The following is a 24105-nucleotide window of genomic DNA, read 5'->3' on the forward strand; positions in this document are numbered from 1 at the left end:
AATGAATAATAAAATAACTAAGACCGCTACCCAAAGATAAAATGAAAACCATAACCAAATTAGAAATTTCTTAATGCTATTTTTCTTTTTATAATAGTGCGAATAGAAACTTTATTGCATACATAAGAATATAGTTGTTGTTAATTACTCGCAAGGTGAATTTTGTATACCATTTGCATTATTGCTGTTAATTATTCCTTGACACCAGTGATAGAGGAATAATGAGAAGATTAAAACAACAACGTAATTTGAACGTTACCCGATAATTATAAGCGACGCTTCGACAAAGTCCGTCAAGACGAAGACAAATTACAACTAGCGCGATTGGTGTCGGTATTTATAGTGCGTGGCTGTGGCGAGGAGGGACGGGTTATGACGGAGATAATCGAGTGAGATTGCAGCGCCATAAGCGGATATGGAACGTGTCAGCGACTTAAAAAAAGGGAGATAACTTTCTCATCACATGATACTTTACTGACACATTCATAGATATATACATATATAAATATAGATAGATATACATACATACACACGCATTTAAATTAATATACGCATACACACACATTTAAATTAATATACGCATACGCACACATATAATTATATATATATACAGAGAGAGAGAGAGAGAAAGTGTGTGTATATGTATGTATGTGTAAGTAAACAAATATAAATAGTGAGGAAACAGCATAGATGGGTGCATCCTGAATGAGGTAATATTTATTTCTGCGGTTAATGTTTACATCTTTAACCATTTTTACGTCCAAAATTATACACCCACATACGTATATATGTGTATGAATTTATATACCTGTGTATGTATATATATATATTTATGATTAGGCGCGTATATATCTAGTGCTGGTGTTGATTTGCTTAAAAACATATGTATTGACGTGTTTATAATGTTGATTATTTGATGCACACGCTTAATTTCTTTCACCGTGGGACTTATATTATACACGCTTCAAGACATTTATTCAAGTGTACGTGTTGTATTTATATTACATCTTTTCATATCGTATTTCCTTCCAAATCATGTGTTGACGAGTATTTTATAAAATCAATTTTTCTTTTAAAGCCTTGAAAACTGTACACATTTCTGATTAGTCGTTTTATTTTAAATCAAAACATTATTTATTGGTTGTCGACATTAATTTTTGTGTTGTTCCTATATAGCTTTAATCTGTTAAAGCTATATAGTTCGCTAAAACGAACTGAGCAATGATGTGATTTGGGGGTGGAGATTTACCGATTTTTTTTCCCCACAGCTTAATTATTTAAACAGAGGTAATATCCTATACATTTACTTACTTGAATTTGCAATTTCTTAAGATCTAAATTTATAGAATAATCTACCTGCAGAGAATAGTTAGGTTATAGAAGTGTGGTAATTAGTAACTTGGGTCTATCACCTGCACAGTCCTGTATAAACACTTTCCGACAGACATAATTAAATTTGACATTTTAATCTTAGTTTCATGACCACTAACTTTTTATCATTTAAAAAAAAAAATTATGTTTTCAAAACTTATACAAATCCAATTCTAATTTTAAGATAACCTTTTATGTTGGGGGGAAAAAAAGTATTGTTGATATGAAAACTAGGCGGAAAAAATAAAAAAAACTTTTTGGAAGTTCATTGTCTCTCTGCGAAGTGTGTGTGTGTGGTTGCGGATGTCTTAACATTTTACGCAGTTTAAAAAGAAAAAAAAAAGTAGAATCATTCCGTTTTTGTTTACAAGTGTTAGACAAGCATACACAAATGTTAAGACCCATACAAATCTAAAAGAAGTGACACACACACACACATATCTTTTATCTTTTTGTTTCTATTATTGAACTGCGGCCGTGCTGGGTGGGGGGCACCGCTCTGAAAGATTTATAGTTGAACGAGACTTTATTTTTAATCTTGGTACTTATTGTATTGGTTTCTTTAGATGAACTGCTAATTTACGGGGACGTAAACAAACCAACCCTGGTTGTCAAGCAACAGTAGTGGATCAAAACCACACACACACACACACATATATATTGTCACTATAACATATATCAGAAAAAAAGTCCCATGAGCTGTGAACAAGGCTGTAGCTTTCGTGGATATGAAACTGTCCACGAAATTTTTTGTTTTGATATATATATTTATCAAATCTTTCGGTATTCGTTAATCGTACATACCAAAAGACTGCCTATATATTTATATACGACTGGTCCTTTCAGTTGTCGTCAACCAAAATCCTGTCACAATGCTTTGGTTGCCCAGTCCAGGGTGCCGTGCAGTAACCCAGAATTATTTGATATTGGACGCAAACGTTGAATGAAACCAATTCCGACTGATATTCTACAAAGTGCTCGCTAAGTTTTTGCGATACGTAGAACAACATAAAGCAGATAAATACGAAACAGAAGTTAAACAACGCAGAAGAATCTCATCAACTGAAAACCAAACACGTGAATGTGTGTGCGTGTGTGTGTACATAAAAATACCAAAAGTTCGACTGTGTTTGGTTTCGCCGTGGAAGGTTGTCAAACTTTTAGCCACAAAATTTCGAAATCACAGTTGACTTCTGTATTAGGAAAAGGAAGAAAGAGCTTAATTATTATACTTTATTATATGTAGTGGGTTATTGTTTAGTCATGAAAAAAGACATATACATAGTTTGTGGAATATACACACTCATAGATCATAAGATTTTGGAAACTTTGAGATATGAAATAGTTTTTAACAGTGGGAAATCAAAGTAGAAAAAGCTATACATAATATCATGCAGAATATTGGGTTAAAAAAACTCCTTGGCGGCGGGTGTTGGAAGAAGTTAAATGCTGACTGCAATTTGGACCCACATCTGTGAACTTCACAGATCTGCTACCATTATTCCAATGTAACACTTCAAATTTTTTCTATCATTTTAGAAGTTTCGTTCTTATATGGGAAAATGTCATCCTGTTTACATAATTATTAAAAAAGAAAAAAAAAAAACCTTCTAGAGATTGAAATGAATCGCTTTTAACATTGGCAGTCGAAGAAGAAAACGTAGAATATTGGGCTTTAAAAAAAAAAAAATTTTAAGACATGGATAGAAAAAATGAGAAAAATTCGAAGTGTTGTTTTGGTATAATTTGTACCATGTCTGTCTCATGTTCATAGAAGGTGTAGGTTCAAGTTCCATAAGTGACTCTTGACTTTTTCCCTATCCAAGGGGTTTTTTTTTTTCAACCTGCCATTATTTATAGTTTTATCTATTTTGAGTTCCACCATTAAAAACAAATGATACATGTAGGCATGCAGGCAGATTTCTGTCACAGAGTTACAAGAAACTAAAAAAAAACTAACTGGCATGTTTAAGTTTCATAAAATATGCACATATGTTATGTAATGCTTAAAAATACAAATTACTTTTTGTGTGCTTCTAAGTTTGCTTCCCAACCACATGGTTCTGGGTTTAGTCCCACAGCATAGCACCTTGGGCAAGTGTCTTTTACTATAGTCTCGAGCCAACCAAAGCCTTGCAAGTGGGTTTGGCAGATGGAAAGTGACAGAAGCCCCTCATATATATATGTGTGTGTGTGTGTGTGTGTATATAGCTCTGTGTATGTGTGTCTTTATGTCTGTGTTTGCCCCACCCCCTGTTTCTTGACAACTAATATTGGTTTGCTTGTGTCCCCATAACTTAGCAGTTCAGCAAAAGTGACCGATTAAGTACCAGGCTTTAAAAAAATAAATACTGAAGTTGAATCATTAAACTAAAAGTTCAAGGTGGTGCCCCAGCATGACCTCAGTCAAATGACTGAAACAAGTAAAACATACACACACTGAGCAATTTATATGGAGTAACTTTACATTAAGGAGTGGAACGTCTAATTTTCTGTACTTCACATGGTTCCAGCAAATCGTCATCATCGTTTAACGTGCGCTTTCCATGCTGGCATGGGTTGATGATTTGACTGAGGACTGGTGAACTAAATGGCTACACCAGACTCCAATCTGATCCGGCAGAGTTTCTACAGCTGGATGCCCTTCCTAACACTAACCAGTCTGAGAATGTAGTGGGTGCTTTTACATGCCACTGGCATGAGAGCCAGTCAGGCGGTACTGGCAACGGCCACGCTCAAGTGGTGTTTTTTATGTGCCACCTGCACAGGGGCCAGTCCAGCGGCACTGGCAACATCCTCACCCAAATGTTTTTTCACGTGCCACCAGCACAAGTGCCAGTAAGGCAATGCTGGTAATGATCACGTTCAAATGGTGCTTTCTGCGTGTCACTGGCACAGAAGCCAGTCAGCTGTTCTGGCAGCGATCACGCTTGGATGGTGCTCTTAGCACTCCACTGGCACGGGTGCCAGGCATCGAATTTGATTTGATGTTGCCTTGGATAATGATGTGGAAGATGCACTGGAACAACCACTCTGACTCATGAGGCCTGCACATGCAGATAGCCATCTCCAGTTTGATAGTGGTGACCAGGAATATGGTCCAGGGATTGAGAATGCTGGAGGTCTCCACTGACACAGACTCAACCAGAAACCTATCAGACTTAAAAGTGACCAGCAAGCCTCTACAGAGAATTGAACCCTGTACTTCACAAGTTCCATATATCTGTTGCCATAACTATACAGTGTATATATATCATTGTCATTTAATGTCTACTTTCCATGCTGGCATGGGTTGGACGGTTTGACTGAGGACTGCAAGCCAGGAGGCTACACAAGGCTCCAATTTGATCTGGCAGAGTTTCTACAGCTGGATGCCCTTCCTAATGCTAACCACTCCAAGAGTGTAGTGGGTGCTTTTTACGTGCCACAAGCATGGGAACCAGTCAGGTAGCACTGGCATTGGTCACTCTCGAATGGTGATTTTTATTTGCCACTAGCATGGGTTCCAGTCAGTGGGTACTGGCATCAGACATGCTTGAACAGTGTTTTTTACGTGCCACCAGTATAGGTGCCAGTCAGGTGGCACTGGCATTGGCCACACTTGAATTGTATTTTTTACATGCCACTGGCATGGGTGCCAATCGGTGGCACTGGCATCAGTCATGATTATGATTTCACTTGGTTCAACAGGTCTTAGCAAGCATGCCATATCGCCCAACAATTGAAGGGTGCTTTCAAACGGGCAAGTTATGTGACACTAGCATTGGATATGACTATATTCTCGCTTGTTGGATCTTCTCAAACACGGCATATATCCAAAGGTCTTGGTTGCTTGTCATTGCCTCTGTGGGGCCCAGTGTTTAAAGGTTGTGCTTCACCACTTCATCCCATGTCTTCCTGGGTCTACGTCTTCCATAGGTTCCCTTCACTGTTAGGGTGTGACACTTCTTCACACTGCTGTCCTCATCCATATGCATCAGATGATCATACCAGCACAGATGTTTCTCTTGCACACCACATCTGATGCTTCTTATGTCCAATTTTTCTCAGGGCGCTTACACTCTGTCATGTATACACACTGACATTACACATCCAGCGGAGCATACTAGCTTCATTTCATTCAAGCCTACACATGTCCTCAGGAGCCACAGCCATGTAGTATGACTGTTTGCTCACAGACATCATACAGTCTACCTTTCACTCTGAGTGAGAGGCCCTTTGTTACCAGCAGAGGTAGCAGTTTTCTGAATTTTGCCCAGCCTATTCTCATTCTAGCAGCTACTCTCAGAGCATCCACCCACCCACTACTGACTTGGTCACCTATGTAATGGAAGCTATCAACTACTTCTAGTTTTTCCCCCTGGCATGTGATGCACCTGTGGATCTTCCACACAACTATCTTTCCAATTAACCTTCCTTTGATATTGCTGCACCTCTTATGTATCCATAGCTTACACTGGGTACATCTTATAGAGTTTCTACCTATGCACCTTTCTGCAGGTTTAGCAGGGCCATCTACCTGAAGAGATTTGTGATTTGTCTGTCTTCCTAGTTAATAAGACTTTGGTTTTTGCTAGGTTAAGTCTAAGGCCCTTCGATTCTAGACCTTGCTTCCACACCTGAAACTTCTAGTTCTGGTAGTGAGAAAGAGAGAGAGAGAGAGACACACACACACACACATTTTTGTGTGTGTGTTTAGAAGCTTGCTTCCCAACCATATGATTCCAGGTCACTCCCACTGCATGGCACCTTGGGCAAGTGTCTTCTACTATAGCCTTGGACTGACCAAAGCCTTGTGAGTGGATTTGGTAGATGGAAACTGAAAGAAGCCTATCGAATATATATGTGTGTGTTTGTGTCTGTAGTTGTCCTCCACCACTGCCTGACAACTGGTACTGGTGTTTACACCCCAGTGACTTGGTGGTTCAGCAAAAGAGTCCGATAGAGTAAGTTCCAGACTTTAAAAAATATAAAAATGAGTACTGGGGTCAGTACATTTGACTAAAATTTCAAGGCGGTACCCCAGCAACACAAAAGTCAAATTGCTAAAATAATTAGATAAATGATGTATATATATATATATATATATATATATATATATAACTTACTTGGAAGAGGATGCGTGGCATTCAATCATATGATAATATAAATACTATATATATATATATATATGCATGTATCCATACTTATATGTACATACTTACATCTATACGTGTGTATGTATGTATGTATATATATATATATATATATATATATATATATATATATATGTGCATATGTGGGCACAGGATGTCACGAAACGTGTACAATAAAAAAATACGAAGCACGTGTACATGGAACATGAACTATTCTTTTGAACAACGAAAGACACAAATTGAAAACAAAACAAACAATGTAAAGAACGACCCTGTATTTTGAGCATTTAACAACAATATATGCTTTCGATAAAATAGTTGCTTCCGCAAAGCAAATTGAATAAAATTTGGGAGTTTGTGGAGAGTCAAAATTGGTAACACACACTTTTCTCCCAGGGATATTAGGAAAATGATACCGGTAGTAGGAACAGGTATTCTTATCCCTTAGATGGTTATTCCAACTGGTAACTCTGCTCACCTATAAGATTCAGTTGAATTAGGTACTTAAATTGAGACACCTTGTTAGGTTGATCTAATTTGTACACCTAAACAATATCGGATGAATGTCAAACTGTGCAGAAGTTTTTGCATTTGATATTCTTGCAGTATATGCAGATAACATGATGCAACTTAGTGAAGAGAGTCACTCTTGGTTGTTCAGACATGTATTTTATATCAAAATACTGTCTCTAATATTTCCGAAGTGCAGATTCCTGGGTAGATGAATAAAATATAAATGAGTAACAGATGTGCAGATGTCAATTCATTACGGCCGTTTCAAGCAATTCCTTTAATTGATTAATGGAAACATTACATCATTGCAAAGAAACCGTTTTTGTCAGATGACTGCATAGATTTCAAACACAAAGGACCAACCAACTGCTTTAATATATTTGTATCACCAACTGGAGCTCAAATATTTACATTGATTCTTCTGCTATTTCTTTGCCAAAGAAATATTTACATTCTCTTGCTATTTTTTTGACAAAAAATAGCAGAAGAATCAATGTAAATATTTGAGCTCCAGTTGGTGATGCAAATATGTTAAAGCAGTTGGTTGGTCTTTTGTGTTTGAAATCTATGCAGTCTTCTGATGAAAACAGTTTCTTTGCAATGATGCAATGTTTTCATTAATCAATTAAGGGACTCACTTGAAATGGCCATAATGAATTGACACCTGTACATCTTTGTTACTCATTTATATATATATGTATATATATATATATATATATATATATATATATATATATATATATATATATATATATATATATATATATATGTATATAATGTCTGACATAAGGTAATCAGTACATACAATTAGTGTTCAGGTTGATGTGCTGCTTAAAACTCCAACTTAAACTGCCACTAAAAGCAAGGATTGTTAATATTAATGACAATTGGCTATGGGCAGTTTATCAATTAAGCTGATATGTGTGCAACAGAATAAAAGTATAAATAAGCAAAACAACTGTTATCAGGTTTGATTATGATATTATATTTAAACATGATGGTTGAGTAGTTTGAAGAATATAGGTCATAAGGAAACAGGAAGTAAGCTGTGCAGATATCCTGTTACAGCTGTTTCAGGAACAGACGTGCAAATGTTTGCATTTCCCTGCAAACAGACTGTAGTTATCCATACAGAGATCTAGTCCATCATCGGAGAGTGATCTATGCTTTTATAATAACTGTACCCTCATGTTTAAGTTTATAAATGTTATAATCTAACCTGATGCCATTTGTTTGCCTGTTTATACTTTTAGATGTATCTGCTTTCCATACTGGCATTGGCAGGGCAGTTTGACAGGATTCATCATGTCAGATTAACAGATCTTATTTTAGTGATGTGGTGTCTGGGTGGACCCTCAAGTTTATGAGGGGTACAGAAAAGAGGTTTAGAATAGCCAGGATTGTGAGTGGATAGATTTTACAAGAGAGTTTTGGAGAATGAGAGATGGTTAATGGGTGAAAGGTATGTGGATATAATGGATGAAGGTGTTGGGGGTGTGATGACCATAGTAAATGGTTGATAAAGGATGGTGAGGAGACTGATGGTGCATGAGGATGAAGAACAGCAGAATCATAATATTTATATATTACATAAGGAAAGGATGCGTAAGAGAGAGAGTGAGAGAGAGATGACAGTGTGGTTGGGTAGGTTGTTACAATGTGGAGCATTGTGCATGAGGAGATTGAGAGATATAAGGTGACAGCAATGTAGGAGTGCTAATTTTGGCTGCTAAGTGGAGTGATCAATGTAAAATGTGGGTGGAGTGGACATCACATGAAATGGTTTGGCACAAGGAAAAACTTCAGTTAGAAAGATGATGGGTGGTAGGGGTGTCTTGAGGAAGAATTTTGCTAATGGATTCAGTTGTGCGTAAGCACACACACACACACACACACACACACACACACACACACACACACACACACACACACACACTGTGCTTCAAAATTTATTTTCACTGATTTGAGCAGGTCTTCTTGAGAATACTTCAAGAATATAGTTTCACCAATGTGGGTAGGTCTTCTACATATAAAGTATATATGTAAGTTATATGTACACAGACACACCTGTGTGTGTATATATATATATATATATATATATATATTGTGGCACTCTGTCGGTTACAACAAAGAGGGTTCCAGTTGATCCAATCAGTGGAACAGCCTGCTCATGAAATGAACGTTCAAGTGGTTGAGCACTCCACAGACATGTGTACCCTTAATGTAGTTCTCAGGGAGATTCAGTGTGAAACAGTGTGACAAGGTTGGCCTTTTGAAATACAGGTACAACAGAAACAAGAAGAAAGAGTGAGAGAAAGTTGTGGCGGAAGAGTACAGCAGAGTTCGCCACCTCCCCTGCCGGAACCATGCGGAGCTTTAGGTATTTTCGCTTAATAAACACTCATAACACCTGGTCTGGGTATCGAAACTGCCATCCTATGACTGCAAGCCCACTCCCCCCTAACCACTGGGCCATTGCACACACACACACACACACACGAGAGAGAGGGCTAGAGTTATGTTCTTTTTTATACATATGTATGAATATATAACTGTGTCATCAGCATCATCATCGTTTAACATCTGTTTTCCATGCTGGCATATGGTTTGACAAGATTTGGCTGTAAGGCCATGACAAGCTCTGTCATCTTTGGCATAGTTTCTATAACTGATTGCTCTTCCTTATGCCAATCACTTTACAGAGTGTAGTTTGTGCTTTTTTTTTCTTCTTTATGCCACCAGCACTAGTGAGATTGCCAAGTAACTTGGAAAGGAACGAGAAGGAAAAGCTTTCTCAGTTATATAGAGGATGAGTTATTATTTGAGAGGGTTTAGGGGTAACGGTTCTGTGCCAGATTGTGTGTGTGTGTGTGTGATACAGATCATCATTTAAAATCCATTTTCTATGCTGGCATGGGTTGGATGGTTTGATAGGTGCTGGGGAACTGTACCAGGTTGCAGATCGAAACTTTAACCAGATTGACCAGTTAGGTGGAGGGAGAGGAGGAGAGGTGTGATAGTTTGTACCCTTTGTGTGTGTGTGTAGATGTAATGCTAATACATATTTAAAACTTTAGAAGTGGTTGGCCACAAGAAGATATACAAAAAAAATAATGAAACAAAATACATGCTGAAGCTTGACATCTCCAAAGTAGTATGTGTGGGGAAATGCCATACCTCATCATGTGAGACATGACTCGTATGATTAGGAGCTGAAGTGTTTGTGAGTAGTGTGTTTTAGGTTGGGTAACATACACCCAATATTTTGGTGGAGTACAGATTGCAGCTTTGGGATAGGTATCCTTGAGATGTTGTCTAGGCTTAGACCAATCACATTTAGATAGTTCTGTAAACCATCCAACCTGTTCCAGCATGGAAAATGGACATTAAATGATGATGATGATGATGATTGAAAACATTCTTCAGGACATATTCAGTTTCTCCATTTATTTTTGTGATTGTTGGGTGGGACACAAGGGATATTTGGCTACTATGTTTTGCAGGTTACAGGACCACAATGAAGTTTTGTTGTCGATTTGAGGATACCAACAAGTTGTAAGTCTTTTCTATTCCATCTTTTACTTGGTCCAGTCATTGAACTGTGGCCATGCTGGGGTATTGCTTCGAAGTGTTGTTTCTTTTAAAGTCTAGTATTTATTGTATCAGTCTCGTTTTGCTGAACCACTGTTACAGGGATGTAAACAAACCAACACTAGTTGTCAAGCAGTGGTGTAGAACAAAGATACACACTCACACATAGACACATGCACACACACCATTGGCTTTTTTTTCAAGTTTCTGCCTACCAAATCCACCTCATTTATTTGGTGACCTGAAGCTACAGTAGATGACACTTGCCCAAGGTGTCATACAATAGAACAGAACCCAGAATCATGCGGTTGGAAAGCAAACTTCTTACCACACAACCATGCCTACACCTGGTATTCTTTTATGTATTTATTTTATTTTTTCTTTACAGACATAGTGTCTGAAATTCCAGATCATCATCATCATCATCATTTGACACCCATTTTCCCTGCTGACATGGGTTGGATGGTTTCACAAGAGCTGACCAGCTAAAAAGCTGTTCAGGCTCCAGGTGTTCTTTAGCATGGTTTCTATGACTGGATGACCTTCTTAATGCCAACCACTTTACAGAGTATACTGGGTGCTTTTATACAACACCGGTACAGGTGCTTTTTACTTGGCACCAGCATCTATGAGCCCACGAGGGATGCTTAGCTGGGGAGGGTTGCTGGGAATGAGCCTGTATGCAAGTGCAACCAAACTTTTACTTAGCTTGCTGTCTTTCCAAGCACTGCAAAGAGTGAAACGTGGTTGTCATAGCACTATTGAAGTTTATTTATATTTCTGTTCATAAAGCATTTATTATATGCATGCCTATCAAGTGGTGCTGAGATTTGTTAATGGATGAAAATGGTGTAGAGTAATAGAGACATTTTCATTTATAGGGCATCTAGTTAGATATAGCAGTGCATATCTCTCTAATGTAAAGAACTGTGATAGCTGGAAACATAACTGAGTATCAAAATACACTTTATTCAATTTTGGGGAGGAAAATAATTGATGATGGTTTGAGGAAATAACTCAAGAGGTTGCTTTTAGTCATCCTTGCAGGCAATATATGAAGAAGTGAGCTGGCAGAATCAATGTTGCATCAGGCAAAATGCTTAGCTGCATTTTGTCTGTCTTTATGTTCTGTAGTCAAATTCTTCCAAGGGTTGACTTTACCTTTCATCCTTTTGAGGTTGATAAAATAAGTACCTGCTGACTACTGGGGTTGATGTAATCGACTTACCCCCTCCCCCGAAATTGCTGCCAAAATTTGAAACTATTATTATTAAGGTGGGGAACTGGCAGAATCGTTAGCATGCTGGGTGAAATGCTTGGCAGTATCCCATCTGCTGTCACTTTCTGAGTTCAAATTCCACTGAGGTCGACTTTGCCCTTCATCCTTTTGGGGTTCGTTAAATAAGTACCAGTTGTGCACTGGGATCGATGTAATCGACTTACACCTCACCCAAATTGCTAGTCTTGTGCCAAAATTTGAAACCAATATAAGTAGTGGTGTCATATGCATCAAATCTCTTTTAGCAAATACCCTACCACCTTAGTATGTTATCATCTTAGAAGATACAGTGTGGAGAGAATTATTATAAGTTATTGTGTTTATATCATCAGACATAATGCAACAAAGAGGCAATAAATTTGGAATGGCTAAAGAAAGAAACATCAATCAAGTGTTTTTGTATAATCACCAACCATCAACTCACGGTGTGTGTGTGTGTGTGTATATATATATATATATATATATATATATATATATATATATCTATATATATGGGCTTTGATTGCTGAGGACATGTGTAGGCTTGAAAGAAATGAAGCTAGTATGATCCACTGAATGTGTAATATCAGTGAGCATACACGACAAAGTGTAAGCGCCTGAGAGAAAAGTTGGGCATAAGAAGCATCAAATGTGCAAGAGAGATGACTATGCTGGTATGGTCATGTGTTACATATGGATGAGGAAGTGCCATTCTCTAACTGTGGAAGGAACCTGTGGAAGAGGTAGACCCAGGAAGACATGGGATGAGGTGGTGAAGCATGGACCTTCGAACATTGGGCTTCACAGAGGCAATGACAGGAGATTGAGACCATTGGCATATGCTGTGATTGAGAAGACCTGGCAACTAAAGTGAGATCAGTCATGGCTGATGCCAGTGTTGCATGTCCAGCCCATTTAAGAAAGCAATATGATATGCTTGAGTCAAGTAAAACCAAAATTGTAGCTGTGGCCAGTGTCCCCTGACTGGCTCCCATTCCAGTGGCACATAAAAAGCACCATCTGTATGTGGCCGATGCCAGTACCCACTGACTGGCTCCCATACTGGTGGCACATAAAAATCACTATCCAAATGTGATTGATGCCAGGACTGCCTGACAGGCCCTCATGCCAGTGGCACGCAAAAAGCACCATTCGAACATGGCCGACTGGCTGGCTCCTGTGCTGGTGGCACATAAAAAGCATTGTCTGAATGTGATCAATGCCAGGACTGCCTGACTAGCTCCTGTTTTAGTGGCATGTAAACCATTCCCACTACACTCTCGGAGTGGTTGGCATTAGGAAGGGCATCCAGCTGTAGAGACATTGCCAAATCAAATTGGAGCCTGGTGCAGCCACTGGCTCTCCAGACCTCAGGCAAACCATCCAACCCATGCCAGCATTGAAAACACGTTAAACGATGATGATGATATATCTCTATATAATTGTTGAACTGATACAGAAAGGGAGAGGGCAATCAAACAGGTGCAGGCATGGCTGTGTAGGTAAGAAGCTTGCTTCCCAGCCACATGGTTCTGGGTTCAATCCCACTGCATAGCACCTTGGGCAAGTGTCTTCTACTATAGCTTCAGCTGTACCAAAACTTAAAGAAGCCCATCTTGTGTGTGAATATATATCATCATCATTGTTTAACAGCCTTCTTCCATGCTGGCAATGGGTTTGATGGTTTGACAGGAGCTGGCCAGGTGGGAGCCTGCGCCATGCTTCTGGATTTTACCATTGGATGCCCATCCTAACACTGACTGAAGCAAATAAAAAAGATTAAAAGATAAATATCCTTAAATCACAGTTCACCATCTTAAAAAAAATTACAGGGCACACATAGTTGCCTCTGCATAGAATGCATTTGATCATAGGTTTGCACAATCAGGTCTCACTTGGAGCCAAATAGTAGCAACTTAGGAGGCAGCACTAATGAATGTATCTCTATGAAGTTATTTGACTTTCTAGTGATAGCAGCCAAATTTTCCTCAGTCATCACATTCTGCTGTCTTAAAAAGGAAGTAGAAGCTGAATATTCTGAACCCCAAAATTGTGGCCATGGCTGGAATGCACTTGTTCAAAGCTTACCCAGCGTTATTTATATAACATGTATAGAGGTATATATAGAAATAATTAAATATAATCCAGCAGGCATGGCTGTGTGGTAATAAGCTTGCTTCCTGCGCATACGTTGGTCAGTGTTTTCTTTGCACTGCTAGGAGTCACGACACCAACATCGTGAATTATTGAACAAGTGAAGCACAACTACAAAGTAAGACATTTGTGTTTTGGGGATTCAGTGAGGTTTGTTGCTCGTGTTTATTTATTTTGTCAAACAAGAAATCTCCACCGAGTTCCTGGCAAATTGTCTGCCTGTAGTTGTATTTAAAGTTTCACTTAGCGGTGAGAAGTGTGTTTTTGGGGCATATCCCTCCTCCTGTAATTGTGCTTATTTTTTTTACCAATTTTTGGTGAAATTGTTGTGTGACTTTTGTGCCCTTACTAAGTGGATTATCGTGTTGGCCAGGAGTACCAGGACAGCCAGAATAGTTTGTTTGTTTTTGAACTGTTTCTTGTCTTCTTCCTTCCTTCCTTCCTGCATTTTTTTTTTTTTTAACTCTGAACTTTTTTCAAAAAAAAAAACATGGCAAAAAAGATAAACAATACTACATTAGAGTGGGAGATTGTCCCACTCAAACAGTGGATGAAAGACTTTGAAGAGAGGACTTACTCAAAGTCTCTCGACACCATTGCCCTCTTTCAAATGACTCAAATTGAAAATGAGTTGTCAGAGTATTTGCCAACTATTAAATTCATCTCCAGGGAGGTGTGTGTGTATGTCAAATATGGAATGGTGTGGTTGCTATTTGACACCCCTGAGAAGGCTCACAAATTTGCAAGCCAGCCCTTAGAGGGCAAAGAGATTTTGTTTCTTCCCACATATTGTGGGAAGAAGTTGACAAGAGCTTGGGTTTGTGGGTTGCTACTCGGGATAGAACCTGAGTGGATAGAGGACACTATCTGCCAGGGTTTGGATGGCAGCGGATCTAAGCTGCTTAATGTTAAAATTTTGCTGGTGGCTGATTGGGTTGGGTCAAAAGCTGTTTTGAGCCTGTGGACCCAATCAGCCAAGAATCTGGTTTTTCCAGATTTTTTGAAAATGGCCAGTTACAGGTACCTGGTGATACTTGAGGGACGCATCCCCCCCCCAAGTGTCACCTGTGCCTGGAACCGGCCCACATTAAAAAGAACTATCCCCAGGACCAAAGTAGGGTCCTGGAACAGTTGGTTGTGGAAAAGCCCCTGCTCCTCCTCTGGAGGGAGAGATGGAGGTCGTTGAGGAGGTAGAGACCTCCCCGAAAAAAAGGGGGAAAAAAAGGAAGAAGGTGGGCAACAATGGTTGCTCACCGAAGGACCCTAAAGCTGCGGGAAGGAGGGATGATTCTCTGGTTAAAGCAGAGGAACCACCCCTTCCCATATCAAAGACAAGAAAAAAGAAGAAAAAGAATGGGACAATGCCTACAGTTAGCAGTAGACTGCCAGCATGCCCCGAAACCTCGTTGGTGAGAATTGTGCTACCAACAGAGGAAACTGTGGCCTCTCCCAATATAAATGAGGAATTTGTGATCTTTCTCAAGGGAGGTGCCGTAGAGAAATTTGTGAGGAATCTGGAAGGTCAGGAACAGGTGGTCCTGACCTGCATTGAAAGGCCAGATTGACCTCCACAGGTGACTGCGGAGGTCATGGAGGAAAATTATTTCTACTGAGTGACGGATTCCTTTACCAAGGACGAATATAATTATCTCTTATGGGACCCCGGCTTGCAATTGCAGGCTTGCCTGCAGGCGGCAAGAGACTTAATCGGGGAGGTAGAGTAAGAGGCCTTAGTGCCTCGATTCAAACCTGGAGATTGGTAAGAGGCTTAGCGCCTCAAGTTGAATATACTTTGCTGGACTTTTTCTATGATTGGTAAGAGGCTCAGTGCCTCAATTTGTAATTGTTGTAAGAGGTTCAACACCTCATTTGTGTTTTTAAAAAAGAACAATGTTATCGGGAAGTAACAATCAGTGGGCGTTGGCTGCTTCCCCCACCAACCATCTCTTTTTTCATTCCATCATCATCGTTGTGTCTGTGTCCAGCCCGCAAAGCTTCCATCTGTATTATGCCTTTGTGGTAAATGTAATGAAATAAAGAAGCTTGCTTCCCAACCACATGCTTTCAGGTTCAATTCCACTCCATGGTACCTGGGGCAAATATCTTCTACTATAGCCCTGGACCAATCAAAGTCTTGTGAGTAGATTGGTAGGTTGAATGTGAAAGAAGCCTGTTGTATATATTTATGAATGTACATCTATGTGTGTATGTGTGTTTCTTTTATGTCTGTGTCTGTCCCCACCACTGCTTGATAGTGTGTCGGTTTGTTTATGTCTTCATAACTTAGTGATTTGGAGAAAAGACTAATAGAATAAATACTGGGTTTTAAAAACATAAGTACTGGGGTGGGTGTGGGGTGATTTGTTTGAATAAAACCCTTCAGGGCAATGCTCCAGCTTGGCTACAGTCCAGTGACTGACATGAGTAAAAGATAAAAGATTAGATAGTAGGTGCATTAATAATTTTTTTCTTTTTTTTAGACAATGAATGTCCATTGTTGTTTTTCATTTATCTATCCCTATATCTGCAATGTAATTTTGTTAAATCAGTTGGATACCCTTTTTGCCCAAAACTGATAATGGAAAAAAAAACAGTGATTAAAAGCTTTTAGTATGAATCACAAGCTCTTAAAACATATAAGTATGTACACATATTATAATTTGTCATTGATTTTATAAGTGGGTTAAATGCTGAAAATATTGTAAACTTGACACAGTCATGTGTTTCTTTTTTTAGAAATTACTCCTCCGCTGTTGTTCACCGAAAATATAATTCCACCAACATGTCTCGTGCGATCCACCGTGGTCAGTTTATTGTCTTTGAAGGTATCGATAAATGTGGAAAAAGTACTCAAAGTCAAAAACTAAAAAATGCTTTTGAGAAAATTGGGAAGAAAGTTATCTTACAGAAATTTCCCAACCGTGAAACGCTTACCGGATCTATGATTGATAAATATTTAAAGAAAGAAGTAAATTATCCTGATCAATTCATTCACCTGTTATTTTCTGCTAACCGATGGGAATGTATGGCAGAACTGGAAAGAGCTCTCCATTGTGGCACATCTGTTATATTGGACCGTTATGCTTTTTCTGGGGTTGCCTACACTGCTGCCAAAGGTTCTCTTTCTGTTAAATGGTGCAAAGCACCTGACAGTGGTTTGTTAAAACCAGACTGTGTGTTCTTTTTGAATCTCCATCCTGAAATTGCAAATTGTCGAAGTGGTGCAGGTGATGAACGCTATGAGCAAGTTGAATTTCAAAAGAAAGTTTTGGAACAGTTTATGAAGCTAAAAGATGAAACTTGGAAAATTATTGACGCTAACGAATCAGAAGACAAAATCTTCAGTAATATTTATCAGTATGCATTATCTCTTAATAATCAAGAATTGACAAAGCTTTGGCTAACAGACTTTTAACAGGGATGGAAAATAAGTAATCATTAGTTCTGCATTTAATGTTTGTAACCAAAATTTAATAAATTGTAGTAAATCAGTGGTTAAATCTACAAAATTTCCTTATTTTCATTTAAAGTTTATGTAACAATCATCATGCACATTTAAATTTATGAAGTGGTTTCTACATAAATGACCATCTCTATTTCATTCATATGAATTTATATATTTTTTTGTCTGTTCATAAGATGTCAGCAGACAAAATAAAAAAAGAACAAACAATAATCCACTCTTAATTTGTTTTTCTTTGTTTGAAAATATTAATCTTTTTTTTTTTCAATGATAACTTGAGAAGTAAGGAGGGATTTAAATTCAATGAAAATAAAATATAGTCACAAATGTGGCTGTGTGGTAAGAAACTTGCTTCCCAACCAGATGGTTCTGGGTTCAGTCCCTCTAAGTGGCACTTTGAGCAAATGTTTTCTACTTTAGCGCTAAGTTGAACAAGGCTTTGCAAATTCATTTGGTAGATGGAAACTGAAAGAAGACCACTGTGTCTATACATGTATATGTGTGTGTCTTTGTCTCTGTTTGTCCCACACCACCACTTGTCAATTGGTGTTGGTTTGTTTATGTCCTTGTAATCTAGTGGTTCAGTAAAAGAGACTGTTAGAATAAGTACTAGACTTTAAAAAAGGAAAAAAAAAAAAAGTACTGGTGTTGAGAGGCTGGTTGCTGATAAATTCTTCTACTTTGTATGGGTATTTTATCCTATCTCAGCTGTTCTATCAGCATTTATGCATTTCAAAATAGATTATTATCTTATTTGTATCTCACAATACAAATTTTAATTTATAACTTACTTTTCTGAAATTAGGAAATGCAATTGTTTTATATATATATATATACTAGCAATCAATAATTCAAATTTGTTAATTTCATTTAAATTTCATGCAATCAAAATTACATTTCATGTAGTATGCCTGAAAAGTATCCCTTTTTTGAGACGGGTGGTATTAAAAACATAACTGAAGCATTGTAAATAATTTTTATTACCACACAGCCATATGCAAATGCAGTTGTGTAGTAAGAAGTTTGCTTCCCAATCACATGGTTTTTAGGTCAATAGATTTGCTAGATGGACACTGAAAGAAATCTCTATATCTTTTATTTTTTTTACTTGTTTCAGTCATTAGAATATAGCCATGCTGGAGCACTGTCTAGAAGAATTTTTAGTTGAAAGAATCAGCCCCAGCACTTATTTTTTGTTAAGCCTGGTACTTATTCTATCAGCCTCTTTTGCCAAATTGCTAAGTTACAGTGATGTAAACACACCAACACCAGTTGTCAAGCAGTAGTGGGGGACAAACACACACATGCACACACACACATGCACACACACACACACACACACACACACACACACACACATATATATTGCAAAGATAATCTGGATCTCGACTGAAGAGAGAAAACTCCGAATGACTTGTGCGTGTTTTCTTTGTATCGTTTATCTGTATGTTTTGTCCCTTTCTTATATCACCTAGCTGTCTGGATGTTTTGCGTTCTTGTCCCATTCTGTATTATTTATATATATATATATATATATATATATATATATATATATATACATACATACATACAACCGGCTTCTTTCAGTTTCCATCTACCAAATTCACTCGAGACTTTGGTTGGTCTGAGGTAATAGAAGGCGGCACTGCTTAAGGTGCTACACAGTGAGACTGAACCATATGACCTGTGCCTATATATATATATATATCTGTAAATAATATGTGACAATTATTCGGTAGCCATGATAAAACTCTGAGTTTCAGTTTCCGGGGTGGAAACCCACACCGCCATCTCTTCAGTTATCTGGCCGTCGAAGAATGTTATGAAAATGAAGGCACAGGTGTGGCTGTGTGTGTGTGTATTGCCCCTTTTGACATCAAGTGATATGTAAATGAATGTTACCATCATGGTGTCCTTTCTTTCCAATCTTCCATAGAAACCTGTCTGGTCAAAAGGAAAATATTGCCTTATTTGGAAACAAGTGAGGGATGGTGATGGGCAGGGTATCCACCTATAGAATATATACCTCAACAAATTCCCACCACCCCTTGTGAACATGGAAAAAGTAAAACATTAAACGATAACGATGACTTGTAATTCTTTAGATTATTTAACCATTGCGAACACAAGAACTCACATGAAGAATCTTGCAAACCAAATCCAAATTTTATATATATATATATATATATTCTTTTATTTTGCTTGATTGTCATTTTGACTGTGGCCAGTGGAAGAAATCGCCCCCTGAACTTATTCTTTGTGAGCCTGGTACTTGTTCTGTCACTGTCTTTTGCCAAACCGCTAAGTTTCAGGGACATAAACACACCAACACTGGTTGTCAAGCGATGGGAGGGGGGGGGGGGCAAACACAAATATATACATACGTATATAGGCAACAGGCTTCTTTCAGTTTCCATCTACCAAATCCACTCAAGTCTTTTGTTGGCCCAAGGTTATAGTAGAAGACACTTGGCCAAGGTGCCACGCAGTGGGACTGTGTATGTATATATATATATATATATATATATATATATATATATATATATATCATCATCAGCATCATCATCATTTGACATCCATTGTCCATGTTGGCATGGGTTGGACAGTTTGACTAGAGCTGACAAGATGGGGAGCTGTACAAGGTTTCAATCTGATTTAGCATGGTTTCTACAGATGGATGCCCTTCCTAATACCAACCACTCCAAGAGTGTAGTAGGTGCTTTTTACATGCCACCAGCGCAGGTGCCAGTTACAAAACACTGGATATCAGCCACAACTACAATCTCACTTGGCTTGACAGGTCTCCTCAAGCATGATATATTGCCAAAGGTCTCAGTCACTGCCTCCATGAGGTTCAAAGTTCAAAGGGGGCCACGACTATGATTTCACTTGGCTTGATGGGTCTTCTCAAGCACAGCATATTGCCCAGTGTTCATGCCAAGTGCCAGTTACACAACACTGGCATCGGCCATGACTGCAAATTCCATTTTACTGAATGCTCTGTGTGGATGCAGAATTTTCTTTTTAGATACATACACAAGGACATACTGCTAAATCTGTTTTCATTCTTTTTTCTGTTTCATTTGTATGTGTTGTGTATCCTCTTACTGCTTTATACAGTAACCTCTACAGCTAATTCCTTAACCTTTTAGCATTCAGATTATTCTGCTAAATGTAATGCTTATTTATTACCTCTGCCTTAGCAAAAGCGGAGGTATTGTTTTCACTCATGTTTGTTTGTTTGTTTGTTTGTCCATGGACAAGATGTCTCAAGAACTGCTGGATGGATTCAGATGAAACTTTCAGGGATGTTTGGCCTCATGACTGGCATAAACTGATTAGATTTTGGGAGCGATCCAGTACTGGACAAGGATTTTGGATTATTTTTCTGGTTTTTTTACTTAATTTTTGAGAGAAGTTGGGTTCATTTTTAGTATTTCTGTGAGAGCAGTCAAATTTATTTCAGATATTCACATTTTAAAAATTATCTCTGACTAATTGTTAAAAGGATGTTGGTGTTGCCTTGGTGGAGGTTTGCACTCTCCGAGTACTCTTGTTCACATTGTTTTGAATTAACCAAGCATTATCTTGTATCTTTGCGATTTCAATGATATGATTGCTTATTTTTAGAATGACATTGTAATGTAGGGTATGAGAGGCTGGAGCTCTTCACTTTGATTATGGCAAGTAAACTTGTTAGTTTTCTCTTTGTCTGGACTCGTGATTCCCAACATAGGGTGCATACCCCACCAGTGGGGCATGGTGATATTTTGGTGAGGCATGCGTAGGGTTATCCTGAATTTTTATACCTTTTGCACACAATGTTTAGTAAACCAATAGACAAAGAGAACGAGTTATTTAAAAAAGAATTCTTTACATCCCTTTTGTTGACAGTTTTATCAAATTTTGTGCACTTTAGAGACAGCACGTCATTTTCATCTTATTCATAAGATCTGATATCACTAAAGAGGGAATAGATTATTTCCTTCGATTTAGTGTTATGTGAAAACATGTAGGTAATTACAAACGTGTGTGTGTGTGCGTGTACGTGTGCGTATATGTAGTATAGAACTGGTCAGTACTGAAAGCAATGCCATCTTAATTCCCTATGGAGAAATAAACTGGAGACAGACTAATGTATGCTGGTATGTCTAAGAGTATTTGACTCTTTTATTTCTGGCAACAGTGAGGGATGAAAGAATTGAATGGTGTGAAATGAGTTGAAACGGAGTGGAAGTAAGGGGTAGCATCAGTGAAGGAAGAGAAAGAGAGGAGAGAGTGGGAGACAGATAGATAGAGAGAGAGAGAGAAAAGAGAAAGATTTATGGTACTGGTAACGCACACATACTCACACACACGTATGTATATATATAAACAGAGATGAAAATTAACAGGTCATTTTATTCTCACCAGTCAGTTTGTGAATTCAGCAAAAAGGTAAGAAAAAACTTCCATCACAAAGGCTTTTGCAACTGAGAAGATTCACGGAATATTTTTTGTATTTTGTTTTGAGCATATTTTCCAAAAGTTTATACTGGAATCTTTTTGAAGAAACTGTTGCAAAAATTTGCTTGAACTGAAATCTCTTTGTGTTTGATTCAAAGGCATAACTATAGATTTCTGCCTCCCCACCGCCGACTTTAGATGGTCATAACTTTCAGAAAAATGGATATTTTTTAATGATCTTGTCCATGAATATGTGTTATATCATGTAGATTCTGAATATACAAAATTTTTTGGGGAAAGTGTTTTAGGAGGGGTTGGGGTGGGGAATTTCGGGAAATATACTTTTTTATGAAATTCTCTACAAATACACCTCGGACTGTGTAGATTCTGAGGACATAGGAATTTTGGAGGAAAACAATTGGGGGCTATTTTTGAGAACTGTTCCCCACTCGTAGGTGTTTCTGAACAAGTACATATTTGTTTCATTTTCTCCATGTTGTGCATTTGTGCATCCGTAGATTTCTACTGAAGCAACAAACAGGCAATGAAGGCAAATGAAGCCCTCACCAGAAAACGCGTTATGCTAAAAATAACAGCTAAAGGTCTGGTACACAGAAATATGTTATTAAGACAACTCATCTGTTGCATATAATTTTCTTTCACTTTAAGTAAATTCCCAGGTAAACAGTTCTCAAAAACAATTCCCAGGTAAACAGTTCTCAAAAACAATTCCCAGGTAAACAGTTCTCAAAAACAATTCCCAGGTAAACAGTTCTCAAAAACAATTCCCAGGTAAACAGTTCTCAAAAATAGCTCCCAATTGTTTTCCTCCCAAATTCCTATGTCCTTGGAATCTACATAATCTGAGGTATATTTGTAGAGAATTTCATTACAAAATATCCATTTTCTTGAAAGTTAAGACGAATTGAAGTGGACTCTGGTGAAAGTTATGATCATTCAAAGTCGGGGGCACAGAAATCTGTAGTTATGCTGATTCAAAAATACATAAAATGAGAAGTGCAAGTAAAAAAAAGTTCATCAATATTCAGAGGAATATTTAAAATTTGGATTTATACCTGCTATCCACAATAAACTGTCACCAAATTATGGGCGAAAATCTTGAATTTTGTGAATTTTCTGAAGTCCTCTCCCAACACCTTGGAAAAGATTTCCCCACATATTTCTTTATAATCGTAATCTATGCTGGTTGAAAGGTATTTGTATAAAATTTCATTTAAAAAAAAAAGTTTTTCCTGAAACTTATGAGGGAAAAACTCGCGTAGCTGTGTGGTAAGTAGCTAGCTTACCAACCACATGGTTCCGGGTTCATTCCCACTGCGTGGCACCTTGGGCAAGTGTCTTCTACTATAGCCTTGGGATGACCAAAGCCTTCTGAGTGGATTTGGTAGATGGAAACTGAAAGAAACTCGTCGTATATATATATATATATATATATATATATATATATATATTTGTGTGTATGTGTTTGTCCCTCCCAACATCGCTTGACAACCGATGGTGGTGTGTTTACGTCCCCGTAACTTAGTGGTTCAGCAAAAGAGACCGATAGAATAAGTACTAGGCTTCCAAAAAGAATAAATCCTGGGGTTGATTTGCTTGACTAAAGGTGGTGCTCCAGCATGGCCACGGTCAAATGACTGAAACAAGTAAAAGAGTAAGAGTATCTTGTGAATTTTCCAAAGTCCCCCTCCCTGTTGCTTTCTTTGCATTTTTTTCATATTTATTTCCTAAACATTTTTTTTTACATCCGTTGCACTATTTTTTTCTTCTGGGTAATATTGTAAACATCAACCAAAATTTGAATAACAAAAATTAAATATCACAAGGAGGCATCAGGATTTTAGAAATGATTCAGTGGGACATGACCAAAAATCGGTTGGGAACCACTGGTCTGGACTCTTATTCTTTTATTTGTTTCAGTCATTTGACTGCAGCCATGCTGGAGCACTGCCTTGAAAACCTCAGGAACATTTCTCATTTCTTTTCAAATCTGTTCCCTATTTCTTATAGCCATCCCTATTCACTGTATCATACACTATTGTGTAGCCAAATACAATACAATAAGTGTCATCTCTGTTATGTAACCCTCTGTTATGTAACTGGCCATATCCAGGCAACATAATCTACCTGTATTATCTTCAAACTGGTCAGAT

At 38.0% G+C, this 24105-nt stretch overlaps 3 protein-coding genes across 7 annotated transcripts in view; 2 read left to right on the forward strand and 1 right to left on the reverse strand.

Moving 5' to 3' along the window:
* Window positions 1-380, reverse strand: part of LOC106869947 (glutaredoxin domain-containing cysteine-rich protein CG31559) — a 113614-nt gene extending 113234 nt beyond the window's left edge. The window contains exon 1 of one of the 2 annotated variants that reach the window (XM_014915890.3): window positions 260-380. The gene's annotated coding sequence lies outside the window, so the exon portion shown is untranslated. Of the gene's footprint in view, window positions 1-170 lie in introns of both variants that reach the window. The other variant, XM_089365513.1, reaches the window with a different exon arrangement.
* A 190-nt stretch (window positions 381-570) lies between these two features.
* Window positions 571-17698, forward strand: LOC149132152 (uncharacterized). Of its 2 annotated transcripts, none has more exons than XM_014915885.3 (2): window positions 571-710; window positions 16759-17698. In XM_014915885.3, the coding sequence occupies exons 1-2, from the start codon at window positions 706-708 to the stop codon at window positions 17435-17437; spliced, it is 684 nt and encodes a 227-aa protein (XP_014771371.1). In that variant the 5' UTR covers window positions 571-705; the 3' UTR covers window positions 17438-17698. The 2 variants fall into 2 exon arrangements, with proteins under 2 accessions (XP_014771371.1, XP_014771374.1); XM_014915888.3 differs by lacking the exon at window positions 571-710 and adding an exon at window positions 844-983.
* The window catches only part of LOC106869946 (vesicle-associated membrane protein 7), a 46556-nt gene continuing 23021 nt past the window's right edge, over window positions 571-24105 (forward strand). Inside the window, exon 1 of one of the 3 annotated variants that reach the window (XM_014915886.3) lies at window positions 571-710. The gene's annotated coding sequence lies outside the window, so the exon portion shown is untranslated. Of the gene's footprint in view, window positions 711-843; window positions 984-20952; window positions 21923-24105 lie in introns of those variants that run through there. The other 2 variants (XM_014915887.3, XM_089365514.1) reach the window with 2 other exon arrangements.

Source organism: Octopus bimaculoides, chromosome Z (genome assembly GCF_046866305.1).
Source record: "Octopus bimaculoides isolate indiv1 chromosome Z, ASM4686630v1, whole genome shotgun sequence".
In the NCBI taxonomy this organism is placed as follows: domain Eukaryota; kingdom Metazoa; phylum Mollusca; class Cephalopoda; order Octopoda; family Octopodidae; genus Octopus; species Octopus bimaculoides.